Genomic DNA, 20,211 nt, shown 5'->3' with positions numbered 1-20,211 from the left:
GGCTATGGGTCAGATGACTACATGTACTGGGTAAAAGAACAAGGGATTGGACAGGAAGGTTTATTTCTTCTGGACAGTCAAGATGCAGTTGAAGAAATGATAGACCACTCAGATTTCACAGTGCTCAATATCATTGTTTCCAAGGCAAATGAAGATAGAGATGTTGATTGTAACAGGGCTCACAATGTTTGTGAAGAACAAATTCCAATAGGCAGTCCAGTGGGGGGTCCTGGTTTTGTGTTAAGTCTGTCACAAGATGGAGTGATCCACCCTCTTGAAGTTAATTTGAACACACAACAAAGCTGTAACTTTAACATTTCAGAAGCTAATGGTGGAGATGATGATGGACAGGCTGCTGGTCAAGAGGATGATGATATTGACAAATCATCCTCAGACTTTGAGATTGATAGGGGTGACTATAGAGGGATAAAGATGTCTTACAAGGCTTGGAAGAGAGGTGAAGAAAATATTGGAAATGAAGAAGAAAGAGATGTTGTAGAAGACAGACCACCGTTTGAAGGTGACAGTGATGTTTCAGAGTTTTGGCAGGAGGAGAAAGAGGCTGACAGTGGAGAGGAAATAGTTGTGGAAAAATGCAGACCTGAGAAACTCAAGCCTGTGAGAAGAGCAGCAGCAAATCCAGGTCCAACTTCCAGAGCTCACAGTCAGCCAGAGATCCCAAAGTTTCAAGATTTTGTACTTGAAGCTGATGAGTATTGCTTCCCTGGAGATGTGGGCATTTCTGACTCAGATGGGAAGACTCCAAGACTACCTTCTGGAAGGAAGAGAAGATTGAAGAAGAAGAAAGAGAGGAAATGGTATGACCCAAAGGTACCTGATGCACATGAGTAGCTGTGCAAGGACCTTTGCTTCACCAATGTGTATGAGTTTAGAAAGGCATTGAGAAATTTTCATGTTAGGACTTTGAGAAACTTTCAGTACCATAGGAATGAACCATCAAGGGTTATTGTTTGGTGCCCAGACAGGAAGAATGGATGTGAATTTTTCATGACTACATCCAAAGTAGCCCATGAAGATACATTCACAATCAAGAAGTGCCACATCGATCATAGTTGTGGAGCTTGTGGAGAGAGTACAAAGGTTACTGCTGAATGGGTTGCAGAAGCTATGGAGGACACAGTTAGATCAAACGTAAAGGCTGATGTAGAGACAGTTCTCAAACATACTAAGAAGAAGTTTGGGGTGCATGTACCTAGGAGTTTGGCATATAGGGCAAGACTGATGGTTGTTGATGTTGTGCAAGGTGATCATAGAAAGCAGTATCTGAGGTTGAGGGACTACCTACAATGTGTGCTTGACACAAACCCTGGAAGCAGGTGCATAGTGACAACTTTTGAGGATCCTTTGAACCCAGCCCCCACACCAAGGTTCAAGTACATGTTCTATTGCCTCCAGGCATCAAAAGATGGATTTCTTGCTGGTTGTAGGCCTTTCATAGGTACAAATCAGTGATTTAATCATGTTAGAAATGTAATCAAGTTATTCAATTTTGCCCTAACTATCTCTGTTTATGCAGGACTTGATGGTTGCTTCATCAAGTTATCCACAGGCCAGCAGAGGCAGCAACTGGGAGAGATGGGAACAACAATGCGTTCCCAATTGCTTTTGGGGTGGTTGACAAAGAGGATGGGCCTAGCTAGACCTGGTTTTTAAACCAACTTAGAGTCTGCATTGGCACCAGCAACCAGTTTGGGAACTACACCATCATGTCTGACAAGCAGAAGGTATTTTCTCTGACACTGTATTATTCTTATGCACATAGCAATGCTGCTATAGTTATCTCATTACTACCTTATGTAATCAAACAACAGGGCCTTCTTAAAGCAATTAATGAAGTATTTCCTCAATCCCCACAAAGATATTGCCTAAGACACATATATGCCAACTTCCAGTCAACTGGCTTTAGAGCAGAAAAACTTAAGAAATGGGTTGACAAAGCTAGCTATTCCTTCACTGAACATGGTCACAAAGAAGGAATGGCAGGTTTCAAAGCAGCATGTGAACCAGCCTACATGTGGTTGAATGGCATCCCTAAGGAGTGTTGGGCTAGATATGCAATGGATTATGTGTGCAAGACTGACTTGGTAGTGAACAACCTTAGTGAGGTTTTCAACAAAATGATTCTAGATGTTAAGTCAAAACCAATTAAGACCATGTTTGAAGGGTTGAGGACCAAACTAATGGTTAAGTACTAGGGCATCAGAGAGAAAACAGAGAGCTGTAGGTGGGAAATAACCCCACATTACATGGAGAAGCTTGAGGAGAGCAAGAAGTGGGCTAAATACTGTGAAGCAAACATGGCTGGTCCCAACATCTGGCAAGTAACTAGTGGAGAGAACACATATTGTGTGAACCTTGATGTAGGGAGCTGCTCTTGCAGGAGGTGGGACATGACTGGATCACCTTGCCACCATGCAATATCTACAATGCAGAAGATAAAAGTTCATCCAGAAGATTATTTGCATCCATTCTTTAAGAAGCCAATGTATAAGGCTACATACCAGCACATCATCTACCCTGTCCCTGGCCCTGAATTTTGGCCCAACACCAACACACCAGACATAGAACCACCAGTTTTTAGGGAGAAGAAAGGCAAGAAGCAGACAGCTAGGAGAAAGGGTGAATTTGAGGTGCCAGCTCCAAAGGATACATCAAGGATGGGCATAATAACATGCAGTAACTGTGGTCTGCAAGGCCACAGGTTAACAATGTGCGGAGACAGACTTAAGGCCAAGTTTATGACAAGGAAAAACAACCACCAGCTAACTAAGCCAGTTCAACAAGGAAAATCTGCTACTTGTTTTTAATGCATACATCTTGTGAGCTACAACTTGTTTTTAATTGTAGGAAAACAGGGCATCCTACCCAGCAACTTCAGCACCAACCAGGCCACCTCCAGCTAGGGCCACATCATCAGGTCCAGCTCCAGCTTCAGGTCCAGCTCTAGCTGCAGGTCTTGCTCCAGCTTTAGGACCACTTAGGGGCAGGAAACCAGCAACAGCTTCAACAAGGGCAACCACATCTGCTACAACAAGGGCAACCACATCTATTGCAGTTTCAACAGGTGGATCAAGAAAGAGAAAGAACCCACCACCTGCTTCAGCACCAGCCAACAACACCAGGTCAAGTGCATCATCTCCAGCAAAGAACACCAGGTCAAGTGCAAGAGGTTTCAATGCTCCAAGGGCAGCATCAACATCAGGTCAAGCTGATGTTGGTTCTAAGAGGAAGAGGGAGGCCCCAAGCAAACTTGCTTTGTATTTCACAGCCAGTGGCAACCATTGAATGTGTTGCACTCAACTATGCTTTATGCCTTGAACTCTGCTTGTTAGGCATGCTTGCTATCTGTGTTATTTGCAGTGAACTCTGTTTTCATTTGAACAATTAAGTTATGTGGTCTATGTATGAACTGCTTGGAACAATTAAGTTATATGGTCTGTGTTTGAACTGCTTGGAACAATTAAGTTATCTGCTGTCAAGCTCTATTTTGATTTGATATGTCCTAGGTTATGAATTGTTTCATATGAAATTATTTCTTATGTTGAGCATTGTTATGTAGATCAAGTGATTTATTCTGTTGATAATTGATTGATATGATTAGGTCAATTTGGTCACTTTGGGGGGCAACTTGTCGACCAACCCCAAAGTGGCCACATTTGGCCACTTTGGGGTGGAACTTGTCGACCAACCCTAAAGCCACCCAAATTTGGCCACTTTGGGTGGCTACTTGTCGACCAAACCCAAAGTGGCTATCTAGGACCAAAACCTAACATATCAAAGCTAAAACATCAAGATTTGCCCATCTAGGCACCAAACCCTAAGAGATCAAACCTAAAACAACAAGATATGGCCATCTGACCAAACCATAACATATCTAACTTAAAACATCAAGATCACCAGATCAATTCATTCATACATACAAATATAGATAAAAGATTCACTCATAAATTGCATCATAGACAGATTGATTCATCACATAGATAGATCATTCAACATTATTCTTTCACCAGCTTCATACATTGCATTGCATCATAGACAACTTGGTTCATCACATACATAGCTCATTCAAAATTGTTCTTACACCAACTTCAAACAGTTTCAAAAAAAATTCAAAAAATTTCCTACGCACACGCAAGATCATGGTGATGCATAGCAACGAGAGGGGAGAGTGTGATCTACGTACCCTTGTAGATCGACAACGGAAGCGTTTGGTTGATGTAGTCGTACGTCTCCACGGCCCGACAGATCAAGCACCGAAACTACGGCACCTCCGAGTTCTAGCACACGTTCAGCTCGATGACGATCCCCAGACTCCGATCCAACAAAGTGTCGGGGAAGAGTTCCGTCAGCATGACGGCGTGGTGACGATCTTGATGCACTACCGTCGCAGGGCTTCACCTAAGCACCGCTACAATATTATCGAGGACTATGGTGGAAGGGGGCACCGCACACGGCTAAGAATATGATCACGTGGATCAACTTGTGTGTCTTGGGGTGCCCCCTGCCCCCGTATATAAAGGATCAAGGGGAGGAGGCCGGCCGACCCTCTATGGCGCGCCAAGGAGGAGTCCTCCTCCTAGTAGGAGTAGGACTCCTACTAGGAGGGGGAAAGAAGTGGGGAGGGAGAGGGAAAGGGGGGCGCCGCCCCCCCTCTCCTAGTCCAATTCGGACCAGGGGGGAGGAGGCGCGCGGCCCACCTTTGGCTGCCCCTCTCTCTCTCCACTAAGGCCCATATGGCCCATTACTTCTCCCAGGGGAGGGGGGGTTCCGGTAACCCTCCGGCTCTCCGGTTTTCTCCGAAATCACCTGAAACACTTCCGGTGTCCGAATAAAGCCGTCCAATATATCAATCTTTATGTCTCGACCATTTCGAGACTCCTCGTCATGTCCGTGATCACATCCGGGACTCGGAACTAACTTCGGTACATCAAAACTCATAAACTCATAATATAACTGTCATCGAAACCTTAAGCGTGCGGACCCTACGGGTTCGAGAACAATGTAGACATGACCGAGACACGTCTCCGGTCAATAACCAATAGCGGAACCTGGATGCTCATATTGGCTCCTACATATTCTACGAAGATCTTTATCGGTCAGACCGCATAACAACATACATTGTTCCCTTTGTCATCGGTATGTTACTTGCCTGAGATTCGATCGTCGGTATCTCAATACCTAGTTCAATCTCGTTACCGGCAAGTCTCTTTACTCATCCCGTAATACATCATCTCCCAACTAACTCATCAGTTGCAATGCTTGCAAGGCTTATGTGATGTGCATTACCGAGAGGGCCCAAAGATACCTCTCCGACAATCGGAGTGACAAATCCTAATCTCGAAATACGCCAACCCAACATGTACCTTTGGAGACACCTGTAGAGCACCTTTATAATCACCCATTTACGTTGTGACGTTTGGTAGCACACAAAGTATTCCTCCGGCAAACGGGAGTTGCATAATCTCATAGTCATAGGAACATGTATGAGTCATGAAGAAAGCAATAGCAACATACTAAACGATCGGGTGCTAAGCTAATGGAATGGGTCATGTCAATCAGATCATTCACCTAATGATGTGATCCCATTAATCAAATAACAACTCCTTGTTCATGGTTAGGAAACATAACCATCTTTGATTAACGAGCTACTCAAGTAGAGGCATACTAGTGACACTCTGTTTGTCTATGTATTCACACACGTATTATGTTTCTGGTTAATACAATTCTAGCATGAATAACAAACATTTATCATGATATAAGGAAATAAATAATAACTTTATTATTGCCTCTAGGGCATATTTCCTTCAGTCTCCCACTTGCACTAGAGTCAATAATCTAGATTACACAGTAATGATTCTAACACCCATGGAGCCTTGGTGTTGATCATGTTTTGCTCGTGGAAGAGGCTTAGTCAATGGGTCTGCAACATTCAGATCCGTATGTATCTTGCAAATCTCTATGTCTCCCACCTGGACTAGATCCCGGATGGAATTGAAGCGTCTCTTGATGTGCTTGGTTCTCTTGTGAAATCTGGATTCCTTTGCCAAGGCAATTGCACCAATATTGTCACAAAAGATTTTCATTGGACCCGATGCACTAGGTATGACACCTAGATCGGATATGAACTCCTTCATCCAGACTCCTTCATTTGCTGCTTCCGAAGCAGCTATGTACTCCGCTTCACATGTAGATCCCGCTACAACGCTTTGTTTAGAACTGCACCAACTGACAGCTCCACCGTTTAATGTAAACACATATCCGGTTTGCGATTTAGAATCGTCCGGATCAGTGTCAAAGCTTGCATCAACGTAACCTTTTACGCTGAGCTCTTTGTCACCTCCATATATGAGAAACATATCCTTAGTCCTTTTCAGGTATTTCAGGATGTTCTTGACCGCTGTCTAGTGATTCACTCCTGGATCACTTTGGTACCTTCCTGCTAGACTTATAGCAAGGCACACATCAGGTCTGGTACACAGCATTGCATACATGATAGAGCCTATGGCTGAAGCATAGGGAACATCTTTCATTTTCTCTCTATCTTCTGCAGTGGTCGGGCATTGAGTCTTACTCAACTTCACACCTTGTAACACAGGCAAGAACCCTTTCTTTGCTTGATCCATTTTGAACTTCTTCAAAATTTTGTCAAGGTATGTGCTTTGTGAAAGTCCAATTAAGCGTCTTGATCTATCTCTATAGATCTTAATGCCTAATATGTAAGCAGCTTCACCGAGGTCTTTCATTGAAAAACTCTTATTCAAGTATCCATTTATGCTATCCAGAAATTCTATATCATTTCCAATTAGTAATATGTCATCCACATATAATATCAGAAATGCTACAGAGCTCCCACTCACTTTCTTGTAAATACAGGCTTCTCCAAAAGTGAGAAAATAACGATATCCGCCACGAGCCTCAATATTCATCGGACCACATACATCTGTATGTATGATTTCCAACAAATCTGTTGCTCTCTCCATAGTACCGTAGAATGGTATTTTAGTCATCTTGCCCATGAGGCACGGTTCGCAAGTACCAAGTGATTCATAATCAAGGGGTTCCAAAAGTCCATCAGTATGGAGTTTCTTCATGCGCTTTACACCGATATGACCTAAACGGCAGTGCCACAAATAAGTTGCACTATCATTATCAACTCTGCATCTTTTGGCTTCAACACTATGAATATGTGTGTCACTACTATCGAGATTCAACAAAAATAGACCACTCTTTAAGGGTGCATGACCATAAAAGATATTACTCATATAAATAGAACAACCATTATTCTCAGATTTAAATGAATAACCGTCTCGCATCAAACAAGATCCAGATATAATGTTCATGCTTAACGCTGGCACCAAATAACAATTATTTAGGTCTAATATTAATCCCGAAGGTAGATGTAGAGGTAGTGTGCCGACTGCGATCACATCGACTTTGGAACCGTTTCCCACGCGCATCGTCACCTCGTCCTTAGCCAATCTTCGCTTAATCCGTAGTCCCTGTTTCGAGTTGCAAATATTAGCAACAGAACCAGTATCAAATACCCAGGTGCTACTGCGAGCATTTGTAAGGTACACATCAATAACATGTATATCACATATACCTTTGTTCACCTTGCCATCCTTCTTATCCGCCAAATACTTGGGGCAGTTCCGCTTCCAGTGACCAGTCTGCTTGCAGTAGAAGCACTCAGTTTCAGGCTTAGGTCCAGGTTTGGGTTTCTTCTCTTGAGCAGCAACTTGCTTGCCGTTCTTTTTGAAGTTCCCCTTCTTCTTCCCTTTGCCCTTTTTCTTGAAACTAGTGGTCTTGTTGACCATCAACACTTGATGCTCCTTTTTGATTTCTACCTCCGCAGCTTTCAGCATTGCGAAGAGCTCGGGAATAGTCTTATTCATCCCTTACATATTATAGTTCATCATGAAGCTCTTGTAGCTTGGTGGCAGTGATTCGAGAATTCTTTCAATGACGCAATCATCTAGAAGATTAACTCCCAATTGAATCAAGTGATTATTATACCCAGACATTTTGAGTATATGCTCACTGACAGAACTGTTCTCCTCCATCTTGCAGCTATAGAACTTATTGGAGACTTCATATCTCTCAATCTGGGCATTTGCTTGAAATATTAACTTCAACTCCTGGAACATCTCATATGCTCCATGACGTTCAAAACGTCGTTGAAGTCCCGATTCTAAGCCGTAAAGCATGGCACACTGAACTATCGAGTAGTCATCAGCTTTGCTCTTCTAGACGTTCATAACATCTGGTGTTGCTCCAGCAGCAGGCCTGGCACCCAGCGGTGCTTCTAGGACGTAATTCTTCTGTGCAGCAATGAGGATAATCCTCAAGTTACGGACCCAGTCCGTGTAATTGCTACCATCATCTTTCAACTTTGCTTTCTCAAGGAACGCATTAAAATTCAACGAAACAACAGCACGAGCCATCTATCTACAATCAAGCATAAACAAGCAAGATACTATCAGGTACTAAGTTTCATGATAAATTTAGGTTAAATTAATTTACTTAAAGAACTCCCACTTAGATAGATATCCCTCTAATCCTCTAAGTGATAACGTGATCCAAATCAACTAAACCATGTCCGATCATCACGTGAGATGGAGTAGTTTCATTGGTGAACATCACTATGTTGATCATATCTACTATATGATTCACACTCGCCTTTCGGTCTCCATGTTCCGAGGCCATATTTGTATATGCTTGGCTCGTCAAGTATAACCTGAGTATTCCGCGTGTGCAACTGTTTTGCACCCGTTGTATTTGAACGTAGAGCCTATCACACCCGATCATCACGTGGTGTCTCAGCACGAAAAACTTTCGCAACGGTGCATACTCAGGGAGAACACTTCTTGATAATTAGTGAGAGATCATCTTATGATGCTACCGTCAATCAAAGCAAGATAAGATACATAAAAGATAAACATCACATGCAATCAATATAAGTGATATGATATGACCATCATCATCTTGTGCTTGTGATCTCCATCTTCGAAGCACCGTCATGATCACCATCGTCATCGGCGCGACACCTTGATCTCCATCGTAGCATCGTTGTCGTCTCGCCAATCTTATGCTTCCACGACTATCGCTACCGCTTAGTGATAAAGTAAAGCATTACAGCGCGATTGCATTGCATACAATAAAGCGACAACCATATGGCTCCTGCCAGTTGCCGATAACTCGGTTACAAAACATGATCATCTCATACAATAAAATTTAGCATCATGTCTTGACCATATCACATCACAACATGCCCTGCAAAAACAAGTTAGACGTCCTCTACTTTGTTGTTGCAAGTTTTACGTGGCTGCTACGGGCTTAAGCAAGAACCAATCTTACCTACGCATCAAAACCACAACGATAGTTTGTCAAGTTGGTGCTATTTTAACCTTCACAAGGACCGGGCGTAGCCACACTCGGTTCAACTAAAGTTGGAGAAACTGTCACCCGCAAGCCACCTATGTGCAAAGCACGTCGGGAGAACCGGTCTCGCGTAAGCGTACGCGTAATGTCGGTCCGGGCCGCTTCGTCCAACAATACCGCCGAACCAAAGTATGACATGCTGGTAAGCAGTATGACTTATATCACCCACAACTCACTTGTGTTCTACTCGTGCATATAACATCAACATATAAAACCTAGGCTCGGATGCCACTGTTGGGGAACGTAGTAATTTCAAAAAATTTCCTACGCACACGCAAGATCATGGTGATGCATAGCAACAAGAGGGGAGAGTGTGATCTACGTACCCTTGTAGATCGACAACGGAAGCGTTTGGTTGATGTAGTCGTACGTCTCCACGGCCCGACCGATCAAGCACTGAAACTACGGCACCTCCGAGTTCTAGCACTCGTTCAGCTCGATGACGATCCCCGGACTCCGATCAAGCAAAGTGTCGGGGAAGAGTTCCGTCGGCACGACGGCGTGGTGACGATCTTGATGCACTACCGTCGCAGGGCTTCGCCTAAGCACCGCTACAATATTATCGAGGACTATGGTGGAAGGGGGCACCGCACACGGCTAAGAATATGATCACGTGGATCAACTTGTGTGTCTTGGGGTGCCCCTTGCCCCCGTATATAAAGGATCAAGGGGAGGAGGCCGGCCGGCCCTCTATGGCGCGCCAAGGAGGAGTCCTCCTCCTAGTAGGAGTAGGACTCCTACTAGGAGGGGGAAAGAAGTGGGGAGGGAGAGGGAAAGGGGGGCGCCGCCCCCCCTCTCCTAGTCCAATTCGGACCAGGGGGGAGGAGGCGTGCGGACCACCTTTGGCTTCCCCTCTCTCTCTCCACTAAGGCCCATATGGCCCATTACTTCTCCGGGGGGGGTTCCGGTAACCCTCCGGCTCTCCGGTTTTCTCCGAAATCACCCGAAACACTTCCGGTGTCCGAATAAAGCCGTCCAATATATCAATCTTTATGTCTCGACCATTTCGAGACTCCTCGTCATGTCCGTGATCACATCCGGGACTCCTAACTAACTTCGGTACATCAAAACTCATAAACTCATAATATAACTGTCATCGAAACCTTAAGCGTGCGGACCCTATGGGTTCGAGAACAATGTAGACATGACCGAGACACGTCTCCGGTCAATAACCAATAGAGGAACCTGGATGCTCATATTGGCTCCTACATATTCTACGAAGATCTTTATCGGTCAGACCGCATAACAACATACGTTGTTCCCTTTGTCATCGATATGTTACTTGCCCGAGATTCGATCGTCGGTATCTCAATACCTAGTTCAATCTCGTTACCGGCAAGTCTCTTTGCTCGTTCCGTAATACATCATCTCGCAACTAACTCATTAGTTGCAATGCTTGCAAGGCTTATGTGATGTGCATTACCGAGAGGGCCCAGAGATACCTCTCCGACAATCGGAGTGACAAATCCTAATCTCGAAATACGCCAACCCAACATGTACCTTTGGAGACACCTGTAGAGCACCTTTATAATCACCCATTTACGTTGTGACGTTTGGTAGCACACAAAGTGTTCCTCCGGCAAACGGGAGTTGCATAATCTCATAGTCATAGGAACATGTATAAGTCATGAAGAAAGCAATAACAACATACTAAACGATCGGGTGCTAAGCTAATGGAATGGGTCATGTCAATCAGATCATTCACCTAATGATGTGATCCCGTTAATCAAATAACAACTCCTTGTTCATGGTTAGGAAACATAACCATCTTTGATTAACGAGCTAGTCAAGTAGAGGCATACTAGTGACACTCTGTTTGTCTATGTATTCACACATGTATTATGTTTCCGGTTAATACAATTCTAGCATGAATAATAAACATTTATCATGATATAAGGAAATAAATAATAACTTTATTATTGCCTCTAGGGCATATTTCCTTCAAATATGGGGGTCACATAGGTTTTGATGTGAGGAAGAGATGCACCAACTTAAGCAAATTTGATGGAAAGGCGACTTCATGCAGATTTGTTTGTTCCAATGAGGGCATTAGAAGGAAAGGGCAAACCGACCGTGAGCCAAAACGTTTTAGAGCTGAAACAAGAACTAATTGTAGAGTTCATATGGTTATTAGATTGGATCGAGCTGCAGAAAATTATGAAGTTACTGATGTTGAGCTGGAACACAACCACTATCTTCAATTGCCACAAACACGCCAGTTGTTGGCATCACAAAGGAAGATTTCAGAAGCACAAGCTTTCGAATAGAAACCGCCGATGATTCTGGAATCATGCCAAAAGCTTCACATGAGTTTGCTTGTCGTAAAGTTGGTGGACCAATGAACCTTGGTTACACTTGCCGTGACCAAAAAAATCATTTGCGAAGCAAGCGGTAGAGAGAGTTGGCTTATGGACAAGCCGGTAGTATGTTGAAGTTTTTCCATGACAAAATAGCCGAGAATCCATCATTCCAATATGCTTTGCAGTTGGATTGTGAGGAGAATATAGCCAACATATTCTGGGTAGATGCTAAAATGCTACTTGACTATGCACACTTTGGTGATGTTGTCACATTTGACACCACATTTGGCACAAATAAAGAGTATAGGCCATTTGGTGTTTTTCTTGAGCTCAACCAGTTTAGAGAAACTACCATATTTGGTGCTGCATTGATGTTTGATGAAACACGTGACTCATTTGTATGGCTCTTTGAGACATTTCTAGCTGCGCATAATGGAAGGCAACCTAAGACTATTTATACAGATCAAGATATAGCAATGGGGAAAGCTATAGAGATAGTCTTCATGGAGTCATATCATGGATTGTGCACCTTTCACATAATGCAAAATGCTTGCAAACATTTATCTCCAGTGAAGGACGACGAGAAAGATGAAGTGGAAGAGAGAGATGAAGTGGAGGAAGAAGAGGAGGAAGAGTCTCACATTCTCACTGATTTTAGTGCTTGTATGTATGACTATGAGGACAAGGCAGCGTTTCAAGAAGCGTTTGACAATATGAGGCTAAAAGTGCATAAGCAAACTTGGTTGGATAGTATCTACAAGGTGAAAGAAAAATGGGCTGAACGCTATATGAGAGATGTCTTTAGTTTGGGAGTGAGAAGCACACAATTAAGTGAGAGTTTCAACAATGCATTGAAGAATCATTTGAAATCAAATTTTCATATTGTTCGATTCTTGATGCATTTTGAGAGGGCGGTGGAAGTAAAAAGAACCAAGGAATTGGATTCAGAATTCGAGGCGAGGAAAAAGTTGCCAAGAATTAAGATGTGCACCCCTATGTTGGTGCAAGCAAGCAAAGTGTACACTCCAATTATTTTTGAAGCTTTCCAAGGTGAGTATGAAAGATCCATGGCTGCATGTTGTAGAGTATTGGATGGAAATAACAAATTCGCTATTACCATTGTGAGTTTGCATGATGATTTGCAGTTTGAGGAGGAGCGCATAGTGATAGGTGATCCTTTGACCCAAAATGTTTCTTGTAGTTGAATGTTCAATAGGACAGGGATATTGTGTGGACATGGTCTAAAATTTCTTGACTTGATGAACATAAAGACATTGCCAAAACATTATATCTTAAAGAGATGGACTAGAGAAGCACGCAATGGAAGTATACAAGATAGGCAAGGAAGGAATGTGATAGAAAAATCCAAAATTGGAAGCTCAACTTCTATACAAGGACCTGTCTTACAAGTTTCACAATATGGCACATAAATCAGCGAACTTTCCAGAATGTTGTGTGCTACTAGAAAGTGCACTTGATTCCGTTGCTCCACGCATTGAGGATTTACTCAATGCAGCCACTAGTGCTATGAGTGAACCATATAAAGACAAAGAAAATGTTGACCCAAAAGTGCAGCAAATAGATGAGTTGCTTAGTTCTGCACGGCTGAAGAAAAAAGAGGTTCACTCATCAAACTTAAGGAGAAAGAAAAATTGGCTCGATAAGTTTCTCAAGGGGAAGCACAAATCAACTAAAGCTACCGCACCAACAAAAAAAGGAGCAAAGGTATGTTGCAATGGGTACATCATATGTTTTATTGTTCATTTGTAAACTAATTACTATACTTTTCATTGGCAGCAACAAAAGAAAAGGAAAGGGGAAGCTCCAAATAAAAAGGATGGTGTGCAGCCTCAAGTACAAGTGAAGAGGTATGAAAACAACAAAGGAACAGATTTGGAGCTTCAAGAATGGAATGGCATCATCAGTTTCACCCAGCAGGTCTTGTCGGCTACACCTTGTGATGATGCTGATATGTTCTAGCATGCAAGTTCGTTAGATCGTATTTTGGACATGGTTAACTATAGTATTTTGGGGCTAACCATAGTATTTTGTGGCTTAATTGTACAAGTCAAATGGCCAGTTTCTACCCTTGGATCATTGTTTCAGTAGTACCACTTGGTTCCGAAATTGTACAAGAACTTATGAATTTCAATGACAAGTGGCTTGTTGTCTGTTAAGACATGTGAAGAAAGGTGTGTTGTATGGAAGGATGGCAATATTGCTTACTATTGCTCTTCAATTTTATGCAAAAAATGTAGCTTATCTATGCTAATTTCTGAACAGTAGTCACATATTGTTTATTTCTGCTAAGCTTTGTTAATTTCTGTACTATGTGGGAGTCAGAAGTACACTAGGCAAAAAAAACTGTAGATTATCTTTGCTAATTTCTGTACTGTAGATTATCTCTGCTTATTTCTGTACTAGCACAAGAGAGTAACATATTCTCTCTTCTAAGTAGATTCATTCTCTGCAAAAAACTATAGTTTATTTCTACAAAAACGGTAGCTTATCTCTACTAACTTTTTGATTAATTCTTTGCAAAAAAGGAACTGTGGCTTATCTTTGCAAAAAACCTGTTCTCTTATCTCTACCATATTCTTTTATTTAGTACATATATAAGCTGTTAGTACTGTTACATTTGTATTGTTAGCTGACTGAAAACTGTTGATTGTGCTATCTAGTGACTGAACGGCCAAGGCTGAAGCATTTTCTTTGTTAAGCTGTGTTGGATGGATGCCCAGGTGTAGTGTGGATGCCTTTTTTTGCTTTGGGTCACTGATGTCCGTTAGATGTTGTTTGGAGGGCTGATAAGAGGGAGCCAGTTACAACGTGACTTGCTAGAGGCAAGTCACTGGATCTCAGTCCAAGAAAAATACTCTGGAGCCGTCGTGCATTAAGGCCAACTTCACCGCGCGACCCCAAACGGACGTCCGTTTTGTCCGGTTTCTGTCCGTTTGGGTAGGGATTTGGGGTCGTGTCCGGGCCTGTCCTGGGATGCGGTGGTCGTGCGCCCAGCGCGCGGCCGCATCCTTTTGCCCCATCCTGTCCGTCAGGGCCAAAAATGCCCAAATTTGCATCAAAACTAGTTTCCAACCCAAATTTGTCTGAAAATTAAAATAGTTTTACAACCCAATTGAAATTGTCTTTAATAAAATAGTTTTACAACCAAATCAAAATTGTCTTGACTGAACATAAAATGGATAAATACATCTATTGGTTACCAATGTGATCCCACACGTGCTCAACCAAGTCGTTTTGAAGATTCACATGAGTGTGCCAATCACGCATCTCACGGTGGAATTGGGCAAACTGTTCAAATGTGGCCGGGTCTTGGTGCAGGGGCTCAATATTTTCACCTTGATAATCAAATTCTTGGTCGAAGATACTCTCATCACGCTCGTCCTTGACGATCATATTGTGCATGATCACACAAGCAGTCATCACCTCCCAAAGCTTCCCTTCATCCCATGACAGTGCAGGGTTTCGAACGATACCCCACCAGGATTGAAGCACACCAAAAGCATGTTCCACATCCTTTCTAACACTCTCTTGCATTTGGGCAAATCTCTTTCTCTTCTCACCTTGGGGTTTCGAGATTGTCTTCACAAAAGTTGACTACTGAGGATATATACCATCTGCTAGATAGTATCCCTTGTTGTAATGGTGGCCGTTGATCTCAAAGTTGACAGGTGGGGAGTGGCCTTCTGCAAGCCTCGCGAAAACTGGAGAACGCTGCAGCACATTGATATCATTGTGAGAACCTGCCATGCCGAAGAAAGAATGCCATATCCAAAGATCTTGCGATGCCACAGCTTCTAATATGACAGTGCACGCCTTGACATGCCCCATGTACTGGCCCTGCCAAGCAAATGGACAGTTCTTCCACTCCCAGTGCATACAATCTATGCTGCCAAGCATGCCTGGAAAGCCTCTAGCTGCATTGGTCGCCAACAATCTTTCCGTATCAGCGACAGTTGGCTGCCTCAAGTACTCTGGGCCAAAAAACTCGATCACAGCCTGGCAAAACTTGTACATTGACATCAGACATGTTGTCTCACTCATACGCACATACTCATCTACCAGATCGTCTGGAATTCCATATGCAAGCATGCGGATGGCCGCGGTGCATTTCTGGTAGGAGGAGAATCCAAGCTTGCCAAGGGCATCCGTCTTGCACTCAAAGTATGGGTCATGAGCAACCACTCCCTCTCGGATACGATTGAACACAGGCCTTGCCATACGAAAACGGCGACGAAATTTATCCGGCTTGAAGAGCGGGGTGTTGGCAAAGTAATCGGCATAGAGCAGGGCGTGTCCTCTCTCCCTGTTGAGGTTCAGGTTGGGAACACGGCCAGGGAGTGACCCCCTGTACCGAGGAAGCCGCCGTTGAATATGGTCGTGAACGACCAGTGCAGCCACCACAAGATCTTCATCATCCGACGACGAATCGTCCGATGAACAAAGAAAGTGATGGAAGAAAAACTCGTCTCCACTGTCCATACCTTTGTTGGAAAAAGGTCGAACACCTTGCGGTCGTGGTGGCGAAGAGGTCGCGATGATCACCTCGACGCAGCAGGGGTGGTTGCCGGCCGGCTACTGGCCGCTCTGGAGCTCTCGTCGGAATCTGCCTCGGCCGCCGTGGTACGTCGCCGGCAGTCGTGTCCCCTCTGCCACCGGCAAGGACGGCGACGGCCAAACCTCCTCCGACCGACGGCCAAAACTATGGCGGAAGCGCGGGCGTGGTGGCGGCCATGTCGAGACGTGGTTTGGTATGGACGGCGGGGGGCTGCGCGGTGAGGAGGCGGCCGAAGAATAGCTGCGGCGCCGGCGGCGGGGCGGGGCGGGAAGAAAGGGTGAAGCGTTGGGAGCGGAGGGACTGCTAGTGTCCCCGACAGGCGAGCCACGGGGGGACAAGGGCGTGCGTCGAGGCCGTCCGCGCGCGTCCGTTTCACCCCAAACCAATCGCAAGTTTGGGCCGGGGATGGGTCGAAAGCGGACGGAATCCGGACATTTGTCCGTTTGAGGCCGTGCGCTGGGCCGTCTCGTTTGTTTTTTTTACCCCAAATGAACAGAGCCGGACAGGATAGGGTCGCGCGGTGGAGTTGGCCTAACAGCGCGTAAATGGTCAGTTTCGCAACAACAGCAAGCAAAATAATGCGCAGAAGTCATCGCAGAAGAGGAGCACGTCACGTCCGAAAGATGCTTGCAGGTTGCAGCAGCGTCAGATATAAACCCTTGGAAAACCCTTGTGTCAGTTGGCGCTTAGCCATTCAGGACTGAATGCTGTTTGCTGATTTGAAGTACTCAAATCGTCCGGGATTCCATCACGCATGCGTCCACAAATGTAACCTGCTCCTGTGCTGATTGATTGAGCAGGCCAGTACTCCATCACGCATGCATCAACAAATACTCCTATAACCTTGTCATTACTCGGTGAGAAATATGCGAGTTTGCATTAGGTACAGCATCACAAGTCAAATCGTTGTTTTGTTAAGAAAAATGGCGCGTCGGGATCAAGAGGTACCAGCGCGCCGTGCCTGTCAAGCTAGATGAGCAAGTAGAACAAGTAGACGATTGGCGCAAGTGGCTGGCGCCGCGCATTCCCACAGTGGACCACCTCCTATACCCGTCTTAACGGATAGACAATGCCACCTCCTGATTATGTGGATCCGTACACTCACCCGTACCCTTCGCGTACGTGCAAGGTGCAACCATCGATGGAACTCGAAGCAATGTGCTGACTTTGAATGATCAACTGCCATTATTTAAGGTCTGAACACCGGGAAATGGTGGCTAGTAATGAACGTCAAGGACACGAATTGCTTATCGTTAAAAATTAAGGTAAATACACCATGAGTCATAGAACTTGCATGTGACGGTTAGTTTGGTGCACAAACTTATAAAATACGTGTTTCTGGTCATTAAACTTGCACAAACGTTCATATACGGTCACATTCCATGTACGCAGACGTATCCGTGGTCTATGTGTCATGCCAGCATGGCGAGGGCCCACCATAAGCCCGCGACGCATGGTAGATCTGCAGACTTTTTCTTTATTTACGTATTATGCACCTTTTTTTAACTTATTAAGCCCCTAAAATAAAATGATTTTTTATTTACGTATAAAGCCCCTAAAATAAAATGGAAAAACAAGGGATGGTACGGTTACGAACTAGGGACGTGCCACTAGTAGGCTCGGGTTAACAACCACCAAATCAATGATCATTCATGTCTAGGTAGCACAAATAATTTTTATATCATATAAACATGGCCGAAAAATCAATTTTACAAGAAATGTAACCCCAAAAAAGGAAGCACTGTGGCTTGACTATGTGACCTCGTGGTCAATGTTAACTAAGATTACCACCGGGTTTCGAAAACACAACATATCCAAATGGGATAAATAGTTTTCATGTTGTTATTCCTTCTTGTTCTATGTAAGAAAAAAATTATATTATTGTGTTTGTGATATTTAATAAATGTTTATGTGTTACAAAAAAGGTGTGTGACATTTAGAAAAATGTTTAAACATTGTAAACCACATTTGTGTAATTAAAAATGATACGTTGCATTTTAAAAATGTCCGTGCATTCCAAAAAAACTGGTCATGACATTTTTTAAATGCCTATACAATGTATAAAACTGTTTTTGTAGCTTAAAAATGTTTCGTACCATCCGAAAATGTTTAAAACATAGTTGAAAAAAGTTTCAAAACTTGTATTTGAAAAAAATGTTAATCATATGTTTCAAAAGTATTAAGCATATATTTATTCAACTACTCCAAACATAGACCATGGATACGTTCGTGTACATGAAATATGACCATATATGAACGCTCATGCAAGTTTGATGACCAGAAACACGTATTTTACAAATTTGTGCACCAAACTGACCATTGCGTGTAAGTTCTGTGACTTCGGGTGTATTTACCTCTTAAAAATCCTAGTGTCCTAGTCCAAAGAAAGGTCAGATTCCGGGTTAAAAAATGCATGATTTCTCGGTTTAACATGAGAACCCAGAGGTAAATACACCCGAAGTCACAGAACTTACACGCGATGGTCAATTTGGTGCACAAACTTGTAAAATACGTGTTTCTGGTCATCAAACTTGCATGAGCGTTCATATACGGTCACATTTCATGTACACGAACGTATCCTAGTGTCCTAGTCCAGAGAAAGGTCAGATTCCGGGTTAAAAAAATGCATGATTTCTCGGTTTAACATGAGAACCCGGAAGCAGCAGAGTATACGCAGTGACGCAAAGCGGTTGTCGCCGCCCAGAAAAGATCATCGAGGATTCAGTAGCCACGCGCAGTTCGTTTCCACTAGTAGAAAAAGGGTCAAATGTGAAGCACATTAGTGCCGGTTTGAATTTGAGCCGGCACTAATGTGACCATTAGTGCCGGTTCCAACGGCTAGATGGGCAGACATCATTAGTACCGGTTCATGGGTAACCTTTAGTACCGGTTCATTCCACGAACCGGTACTAATGAGGCTGTGTCAGGCTATGGTCAGTCTGGGGCCCCCACGAAGACCTTTAGTACCGGTTCATGCCACGAACCGGTACTAATGAGGCTGTGTCAGGCTATGGTCAGTCTGGGGCCCCCACGAAGACCTTTAGTACCGGTTCATGCCAGGAACCGGTACTAGAGTTTCTTTGTAAGCTGATTTTTAGTCCCACCTCGCCAAGAGAGAGGCAGTATGAGCGGTTTATAAGCCGTGAGTGCACAGACAATGACGAAGAGTTGCAATGCTCACCAATATGTTGATTAGCTTCAAGCCTTGCGGAATAGCATAGATTGCACTGAGCTATGTGCAGTGCAGTCTACACTATTCCGAATGGCTTGAAGCAAATTAACCAGCATTGCACCTCTTTTTTATTTTTAATAACTTATTTGAACTCCGGACTTCTTTTGTGTTCAGTATGCAGCATTCAAAGCGACGTCATCAATTTCCAACATGTTCTGACATCATTTGTTGTTTTCGGTCATTTATCTAATTGTTTAGAGAGCTAAATTACCGTGAAATTGAAAATCACTACAAAATGAATCCTGAAAATGTTGAAACTTGGCATGGTATCATCATATCACCCGCATAGCATGCGCGAAAGAGTAGAGAGGGTCACGGCCAAAACTGGACGCACTTCGTGTACAAACTGGACAAACTCTTTCAGAGTATCAGGGTTTCGGACAAGAACTCATCTGTTACATGGCCACTTCAATGTTTTTTAAACTTATTTGAACTCCAGACTTCTTTTGTGTTCAGTGTGCAGCATTCAAAACGACGTCATCAATTTCCAACATGTTCTGACATCATTTGTTGTTTTTCGGTCATTTACCTAATTGTTTAAAGAGCTAAATGACCGTGAAATTGAAAATCACTACAAAATGAATCCTGAAATTGTTGAAACTTGGCATGGTATCATCATATCACCCGCATAGCATGCGCGA

At 43.6% G+C, this 20,211-nt stretch overlaps 3 protein-coding genes and 1 pseudogene across 3 annotated transcripts; 2 read left to right on the top strand and 2 right to left on the bottom strand.

The window, feature by feature from the left end:
- The first annotated feature begins 2,267 nt into the window (after nucleotides 1–2,267).
- LOC147986229 (uncharacterized) lies at nucleotides 2,268–2,828 on the top strand. Its single transcript, XM_087541926.1, has one exon. The coding sequence runs from the start codon at nucleotides 2,268–2,270 to the stop codon at nucleotides 2,826–2,828; it is 561 nt and encodes a 186-aa protein (XP_087398052.1).
- An 8,583-nt stretch (nucleotides 2,829–11,411) lies between these two features.
- LOC147986228 (protein FAR1-RELATED SEQUENCE 5-like) lies at nucleotides 11,412–13,742 on the top strand (annotated as a pseudogene).
- A 1,230-nt stretch (nucleotides 13,743–14,972) lies between these two features.
- Nucleotides 14,973–15,317, bottom strand: LOC147986227 (uncharacterized). The gene has a single exon (XM_087541925.1). It carries the CDS (start codon nucleotides 15,315–15,317, stop codon nucleotides 14,973–14,975), a length of 345 nt encoding a protein of 114 aa, XP_087398051.1.
- A 60-nt stretch (nucleotides 15,318–15,377) lies between these two features.
- LOC147986226 (uncharacterized) lies at nucleotides 15,378–16,262 on the bottom strand. Its single transcript, XM_087541924.1, has one exon. It carries the CDS (start codon nucleotides 16,260–16,262, stop codon nucleotides 15,378–15,380), a length of 885 nt encoding a protein of 294 aa, XP_087398050.1.
- Nucleotides 16,263–20,211: the final 3,949 nt, after the last annotated feature.

This window comes from Triticum urartu, chromosome 2A (assembly GCF_056163025.1).
Source record: "Triticum urartu cultivar PI428250 chromosome 2A, HENAU_Tu73, whole genome shotgun sequence".
NCBI classification, from domain to species: domain Eukaryota; kingdom Viridiplantae; phylum Streptophyta; class Magnoliopsida; order Poales; family Poaceae; genus Triticum; species Triticum urartu.
This window is presented reverse-complemented; position numbering and strand designations above follow the sequence as displayed.

Coding starts and splice junctions, on each gene's coding strand:
- LOC147986229 (XM_087541926.1), top strand. CDS start 2,268: ATGGAGAAGCTTGAGGAGAGCAAGAAGTGGGCTAAATACTGTGAAGCA.
- LOC147986227 (XM_087541925.1), bottom strand. CDS start 15,317: ATGCAAGAGAGTGTTAGAAAGGATGTGGAACATGCTTTTGGTGTGCTT.
- LOC147986226 (XM_087541924.1), bottom strand. CDS start 16,262: ATGGACAGTGGAGACGAGTTTTTCTTCCATCACTTTCTTTGTTCATCG.